The sequence below is a fragment of the Plectropomus leopardus genome, chromosome 3 (assembly GCF_008729295.1).
Source record: "Plectropomus leopardus isolate mb chromosome 3, YSFRI_Pleo_2.0, whole genome shotgun sequence".
In the NCBI taxonomy this organism is placed as follows: domain Eukaryota; kingdom Metazoa; phylum Chordata; class Actinopteri; order Perciformes; family Serranidae; genus Plectropomus; species Plectropomus leopardus.
In genome coordinates this window covers 29,819,932-29,827,838 of record NC_056465.1, presented here as the reverse complement: position 1 = coordinate 29,827,838, position 7,907 = coordinate 29,819,932, and the positions used below count along the sequence as shown (strand labels likewise).

The following is a 7,907-nucleotide window of genomic DNA, read 5'->3' as shown; positions in this document are numbered from 1 at the left end:
GAGGCTCGAACGCCGTCTAACATCTCGACTGTCACACGCTGTGCTGCTGTCAATATTCTTGCATCTACTAATCCAACCAGCTGCAGCCAGAAGGAAGAAATCCAATGAAAGTCCGTGTCAAACAGCTTGTACTGACACTCCAGCAGCATCTGTCTACAGTGAATTCCCCATAACTCCCTGTGAGGTTGCAGCGTTTGCAGAGCGTCCTTCTCTCTCTGGTGTCATTTGCTGGTTGATGTTGATAACACAGATAAGGAGCAGGATGACAACCACCAGGTCGTCAAGGACCCCCAGGAGGCCACACAGGGATGGGTCTGTTTCCAGGGGAGTTGATGAGGAGGAGACAGGGTCCAGAGGAGGGGAGGAGATGGACACAACAGTCCCCACACAGCACAGGGCCACCCTGAAGAAAAACAACCACACAAGTCCTCCCATAGTACCCAGACCACGGGCCAGTAACTGCAGGAGAAGAGGCGCGTCACACAGGTAGTCTGTTACCTGTAGGGGTCAGTATGCAGAAAAGACAGGTCTGAGGAAAGCTTCCAAAATGGTTCTAGATATAAACATTTAAACATGATACATGGCTGTGTTAAAAGAGAAGTAGGCAGAACAAGGTTTTGCAGCATTTATAGACACTCAAGAATTCCTTTTTAGTTACTTTTTATGCAAAATGATTAGATTATGTGTCGCCCTTAAAGAGACAGTTCACCCCAAAATCAAAAATATAGTTTTTCCCTCTTACCTGTGGTGCTGTTCAGCAGTCTAAACAGTTTTGTTGTGAATTTTAGAGTGTTGCTGGCACTCAGCAAAAATAAATTTGAAAAAACTCAACATCAATGTCTCTTTCCAGAAATTGTGACCTGGTTTCTAAACATAATTCACAGACCTTGTTGTGACCAGTTTCATGTAGGAACTATTATCTTAGTGCCAACTGCATAACAGAAGAAGGAGGCGTGAAACTAATGGACAAGAGGCTGGTGACGGCGTGAGATGTTAACATTAATGTCGTCCTTGTCAGTTTGGCTGTGACGTTGGTTAGCTCAGTGGTACTTGGTGAACCTGCAGTAGCTGCACGCTTCTTCTGGGCGGTGATGCGTTGGCTGATGTAGTTCGGTAGAAAGACAATAGTTCCTACATGAAACTGCTAACAAAAAGGCCTGTTGATTATCTTGAATAATCGGGTTATGATTTCTGGAAATTTTCTGGAAATTTTTTGGCTCTTTGAGCACCACAAGCCGAGAGCCATCTCGTTGCATTATTCAAGGGAAGGCAGAAATCTCTACGGCCAATATCTCCTACATTCAAAAACTCACACCAGTACACTCAATTCATAATGTAGTGCTGTATAACTAATATACAACACTCCGGGTAAAAGGAGAATAAGTAATTTTAATTTTGGGGTTAACTGTCCTTTTTAAAGAGTGTAGAAAAAAAAGTTATTTGCAATCTATTTAAACTCAGTGTCAGATCAGTGTACTTATAATACAACACTTTGGCAAACAGCTCTGTACCATTTTTTTATACAAAAGTTTTTATGAAGGATATCTGTGTGGGAAAGGGAGGCGTTTGAATACGAGGTGTGCTAATCCGACACCTCCTTTGTTGGTGGTTGTTTACAATTAATCCTTGAGGTTGCATAAGTGGTATTCCTGTTACCAAATCTATTATCAGAGGGAACAGTGTAGGAAATCTCATCTTTCCCATGATTTAATCTGATGTTACATATAAGGCGAACAACACAAAGTTGTACCACCTGTTAGAGACACAGTCAAAAGGGTGGAGGAAATGGAAAACTAGCGTGGAAAGACTTGAAAAAATAGCTTCTAATACAGTTAGAGAGAGCACTGACCCTTCGCGGGGCTCCAGAATAACGTTTGTTGTAGTCTGTGATTTCCCCAAGAACTTCCTTTGACTGACGGTCTGATCGGCTCTCGTTAAATAGGTTACACAGCACGCTGACCTGGAAAATAAACAAACATTTTATTACCCGCTAACGCGGATTTTGAACTGACTGTGTGATCAGATCACGTTACTGTACCTTCTGTCTGCAGAGAGGGCAGCTGATGGCATCCAACCAGGAGCCATGCCGCCAATAGGCGATCAGACAGGGAGCTGCAGAATCAAACACATAACAACACTTTCTCATCAAGCATTGAAAACTTTATACCATATTGCATCGTGCTCACTAAACTATGATAAAGCATGACAAACATGACACTTTTTTTGTCACTGTTAGTTATAACAGACAGAAATGTTTGGGCGATCGAAAAGGTTATGGTATAAAAGGCCAGGGCAGCAATTACTGCGTCAGGTGTACTTAAAGATGCAAAAATATTATAATCTGTAACAGATAATATCAAGATGCATTTGTGCCATAAACATTGAGACATGATTGTCTAATTATAGCAAAGCTTTGGCCTGCCTGTAAGTGCTGGATGCCCTCTCTGTCAGGTCGACTGGTGCTGCTCTCATTATCACACTGCAAGTGTGAGTGCAAATTATAAAGTTTGGTGAAGTTCGCCTTAGTTTTTATGCTACTGATGCAGTTGCTAGAACAGCCTTGAGGTATATTAAGAGTCTCACAGCTTTACAGTGTTGCTGCTGTGCTTCAGTAGTGATTACTTAATCTTAGAAAACAAATAATTTAAGCATGATTTTTGTGTGCTTGTTGTGAGAAAGCTGTAATTAAGCCACATTTCTTTCTTTCCGTCTTTCTTTCTTCAACGTTTCAAGCAAAATGTGAGATGTAGTTGAAAACTTTAGACTTTTCTCTTATTCAGTGTATAGGCTACACATTTTTACAGTTAGAGAATGACTTCAGACCTACAACAATGTTAAATGAAAATTGAAATGTTCAAAAATTACTTATTTATTTCCATATGTTTTTTTAAGCCATGGGAAGCCACTGGAGAGGGGCTAAAGAGTCGTATGCGGCTCTGAAGCTGCAGGTTGCCTGAACCTGCATTAGACCTTTAAATGTGTGAATTGCATTTGTTCAGATCAGTGAACGGCTAATTGATTGTGTTTGTTTTTGGTGACTGTGTCTTACATAACTGTACACCTTTGAGAGGAGTGATTTGAGTAAAGCTGCCAGGTGAGAGTCAGAAAACCATGGCGACAGTTAATTATTGAAAGCTGAACGGAAAGACCTCGAGGCTCGAGTCACACTGATGCTTCACTGATCAGCCAATGAATGAATCAACAAAAGATATGAACACATGATGTAATGGTAGCAATCGCAAAAGTGACCGAAAAGTGAACTAATTCAGTCTCGTAGATGATGCTGTGAAATCGAAACAACAAAATAACTCTGATACTTCAGTGTGTGTTGAATATCGTACCACAAAATAAATGGCCACAGTTCGTCTGGACTGGGAAACTGGCTGTCTGCAGGCAGACTGGACAGTGCAAGTCTCGGCTTGTGGAAAGACATGACTGTGTAGGTTCCTAAAGAGGTGAGAGGAATACAGAGACAAATATTGAGAGATGAGAGATGGGAAAAAGGAAAAAGGAAACAGGTCAAATAAAAAAGAAAAAGAAAAAGAAATTAGGAAGAAGGACATATGTGAAATTAAATTTAAAAAATACAGAAGCAGGAAATTATATTTAAAAAAATAAGGAAGAAGGAAATAGCTGAAATTAAATAAAAAATAAAGAAGAAGGAAAAGGGTCAAATTAAATAAAACAAATAATGGAGAAGGAATTAGGGAAAATGAGAAAAAGGAGGAAGAAGGTAACAGGGAAAATGAAAAAAATAAGGAAATATAAAATGAAAAAATAAGGAGGAAGTGGATAGGAAAAGATAAGGAAGATGACAGGAACAATAAGAAATAAGTATATAGAAAAAAAAGAAAAAAATGAAGAAGTTAAAATGAAAAATATATACATATAGAAGATATGTATATAATATATAAGAAGTAAATATGAAAAATTCAAAAAATGAAGTAGTGAATCGAAAAAAATGAAGAAAGGGGAAGAGGTAGAAAAAAGGAAGGATCAAACAGGACAAAAAAGAGAGCTGAAAAACAGTGACAAAATCTTGAAATCTTTTTTAAAAAGATGTAGCACGGCTGATACTGTGACCTATATAATTCAAAAAAAAAAAATCATAATATCCACACAATACATGTTTGGTGATGTTTATTTAGGTCAGGCTCTATAATTAGACCTGTAAACGGTGAGATTATTATCATTTGTTTGGCAGCAACACAAGACTGTGACCCTAATAAAAGCATTAATAATAATAACAACACAGGAGCGCCTTACAGTAATAATATTTACTGCCTGTGTGCTTGATCTGACCTGCTGTCACTGTGTAAGATCTCAGTCATTATAAGAAATACAGAATTTAAGACTAAAGAACCTGCAAACCATCAGTGTCACATGTGCACTCACCTTGTGGCGGCTCATTAACGGTGATGCAGACTGCTCGGGTGTGCACACCGGAGATCTGTTTGACCCGAGGTGACTGTGACCCGCTGGGTCTTCAGAGGGGAGATGGTCCACTCTGCAACGTGACATAACAAAGTGCCTTAAATAGTGCTGCAATCTGCTCGTGAGAAGATACTGACACAAAACTAATGATTTGTGAGATAAGGTTGGTTGCAATCAGCTCTTTTCTATTTGTGGATGACAGAAGCTGATGCTCTGACTGCAGCGTTTTGACATATTAGCTGCTATGTTGCGTCCACAAGGACTGTTGTTTACCCAAATGCTTTTAAAGCTGCAGTAATTTGTGGAAACTAATTGCAAAAGTTAAAACTATTGATGTCGTAAATAATGCAAGGGTGCCAAAACTTTTTTTCTCAGAGGGCAAAAAATGAAACTTAACAGGCAGACCAAGGGCCAAAAGCAAACACCTAATGTACTGTGTTGTATCGTGTTGTATTGCCAAGACGCAAAACTGGCACTAGGATCCTACTAAGTTACTGTAATTTAATTGCCTTTTGTCTTTGTGCCACTGCCTGTCCATTTCTTTTCTTCTTCTTTTTTATTTAAAAAAAGTATTTTGATGTAAAAACAAAAACAAAAAAACAAAAAAACAGCATTAACAACAATTTACATAATTTTAAATCAGTTTTATTTTTATTTTTATTTTTATTTTCTTAAACATATGGCAGGCCAAATTCAATATTTTAGCAGGCCAACTTTGGCCCGTGAGCCCCACTTTGGGCATCCATTAAATAATGTGTTTAGACAAATAAAATCCTGACTTTCATCAGGCATCTTTAAGCTTCAGCATCACTTTATGGCCTTTATAATCTAATTAGATTTACAAAATTAAATAAATAAGTACAGTAACAATGACAACAGTAATCTAAAGCTTATTAAATTAAGTCAGTTATTAAACCAGATAAACAAATCATTAACAGATAATTAATACTTGTCATTTACATGTGATACGTGCATTTATTTCTCATGATCAAACATATTCCTCTAGTGGTTTGCTCGTCTAAAACTTGTTTAACTGTTGTATTTTGTGGAGCTCATATCATATTAGTTTTTTTAACTAGATGTGATGAGATCACATGTAATGAGCTGAAATTTCCCTTAAAACTAAAACCTAAATGAACTTAATGAGACTCACCTGGACTGGGAGCTGTGGCAGCGCAGCATATTGAGTCAGAAACAGCAGCTGACAGGTAGTCACTGTCTCCGAGAAGGAAGTGAAGTGCTGTCCGACAGCATCACTGTACAAAATAAATTGGAGTTGTCTGTTAATGATCAACTACACCCTCCAATATCAGCTGGTCTTGGAGTCTTCCAGCTCGAAGGGATCAGTAATCAGATCAATAAAGCGGTTTGTACACAGTTGTGCTCCTCCAAATAAAACACTTATAAAACGTGGCAATAAACTGTGATCAATTTTTAGAGTTAAACTATGAAAATCATTACATTTGAAAAGACTTTTCCTTCAGTTTGGTCAGAGGCAGACTATTTAGGGTCCCATGACTTTCCAGCAGATCAAAGCCGTGCTGGGTTTAAGTAGGTCAGATCTGACCTGCCAATCATTTACCCAAAGTTTACTCTGCCAACAGCCCCACTTTGCATAATTCTACTCTTACCATAAACTATTGGTTGTGAAATGCATGTGAATGGCCCTGACATTAACAGTTATACACTGAGGGTCATGGAGCCGTAGATAATCATTATGGAAGCAAATAAGAGACAAAAGTATTTGTACTTTAACAGCTACTGAATTCACAGCATTGAAATATTTTACTTTGCAAACCATGCATCGGAATTTATTTATTCTGCATTCACAACTTTGAAATTTGAATATGAAATTTCTTGATTGCAAGCGGCTGAATGTGATTTTTTTTTGGGTCAGTATTCAAAAATTAAAAAAAAAAAAAAAACATGGGGTAAAAGAATTAAAAGGGGGGGGGGGGGTCAGGATGAAAGACATGAATTCAGCAAAAAAAGGAACTGAATTTGTAAACTTTGTGAGTTTATAATTTCAAAGAGATCAGTTCAGAAAAAAATACATATAGTTTTACAAATCAAAAAAATTCAATTCTATGAATTCAGTGGTGTTTAAATTTCTCTCATAACTCTCATTTCTCTCACTATCTCTCATACTTTGGATCCAGTGTGTTATAAAGGTTTATTTTCTTTATTCAGCAATCTCTCAACTATTATTCTCATAATGTGTCATATGTTAATATTAAGCACAAGTGTTAGCCAAATGATTCAAATGCAGCAATAATGCAGTAAATACAATTACTGTAATAATTTTCATTTTTTAAAAAAAACTCTGTATCTCTCAGTGAGTGATGATGTGATAATCTCAGCTAATAATTACACAGGCCCTTCACCTCAAATAGGAGCCAAAGAAAGGGGGGTGTCGGTGCGATTCAGGTCATCTAAAAATAGCAGCATTCAGTCAGTGAGGGTCAGGGCCTCACGGTGGCAGAGATAAGGAGATAAAAAAGAGATGCGCACCTACTGACAGTTAAAAACAGGAGGACCAAGGACACCTCTGCAAGCCTCATGGGTGAAGTCCAGTCTCAGATTATACACACATACTGATTTTAGTGTGTGACCACTTGATTGTAAGAGTGCTGTAAGAACCCCTTGTGTTACATTTAAACAAATTCACATCGCGTATGTAATTAGGCTTCTTATGATCTCATTTTCTACAAGCTTTGTTTGGAATTTTCCACATCCTGGTTCAGAAAACAGGTGACACACACAAATTTGGTTATCTTGGAGTGACTGAACGCAGTCAGTATTTATAACACACTGTATTCCTGACATTAAAATTGCACACCCACACACGTGAGAAGTATAAATACATAACGTGAGGGAGTTTATTATATTCATGAGAAATGATTAACCTTCAGAGAGTAGTTGGTGCAGTGCAGGTTGATAACAGGTTGATTGGAGAAAAGACTCTATTTGTTGTTAACATAGCCTGTAAAATAAGGGCTGAAAGGGATTAAAATTCCATTTGTGTTTAATAACTAACTCCAAGCAATACCTGCAAAACTGGCTGTGCAGGATTAATATTACCCTTGGCTATGGGGTGAGGTTATGTAACCTTTTACAGTCACGTAGTCAAGAAACACACTGCAATAAGTTTTCATGTCAATTGAACAAGTGCTATCAGTTGTGTTGCTGGCAGAGAAAATGGGGCCAAACAAAGAACAAGATTATGAAATTAAAGTATTTTTTTACTGTGAACAAAATAATTTTCTTGAAATTGTTTATTTGATATTTGCTGTAAATGTATCTGTCTTGTCATGTTTATAGTTTTTTTTTTTTTGCACGACTCTATAGCCTTTCCTCACATTTATTTATATGGTTTTGGTTTTAACTTTTTAAAACAACACATTATTCTCATTGCAATTTTTTCCTTATGTCTGCAATTTTGCATGGCATCATCAGGCCTCCATTATGTATGA

The 7,907-nt window shown here is 37.5% G+C and overlaps 1 protein-coding gene across 1 annotated transcript; it reads right to left on the bottom strand.

The window, feature by feature from the left end:
- Window positions 1–153: 153 nt before the first annotated feature.
- Window positions 154–5,667, bottom strand: si:dkey-183n20.15 (RING-HC_RNF170 domain-containing protein). The gene is made up of 6 exons (XM_042512293.1): window positions 5,588–5,667; window positions 4,396–4,507; window positions 3,342–3,447; window positions 2,039–2,112; window positions 1,850–1,960; window positions 154–498 (listed from the first exon to the last, which is right to left on the bottom strand). The coding sequence occupies exons 1-6, from the start codon at window positions 5,614–5,616 to the stop codon at window positions 154–156; spliced, it is 777 nt and encodes a 258-aa protein (XP_042368227.1). The 5' UTR covers window positions 5,617–5,667.
- Window positions 5,668–7,907: the final 2,240 nt, after the last annotated feature.

Bases quoted from the DNA above. Each gene is read 5' to 3' on its own strand.
- si:dkey-183n20.15 (XM_042512293.1), bottom strand. From the start codon at position 5,616: ATGCTGCGCTGCCACAGCTCCCAGTCCAG. The intron at 4,508-5,587 runs GTGAGTCTCATT...GTCACGTTGCAG, and splicing joins TGCCACAGCTCCCAGTCCAG to AGTGGACCATCTCCCCTCTG. The intron at 3,448-4,395 runs GTGAGTGCACAT...TCACCTCTTTAG, and splicing joins CGTTAATGAGCCGCCACAAG to GAACCTACACAGTCATGTCT.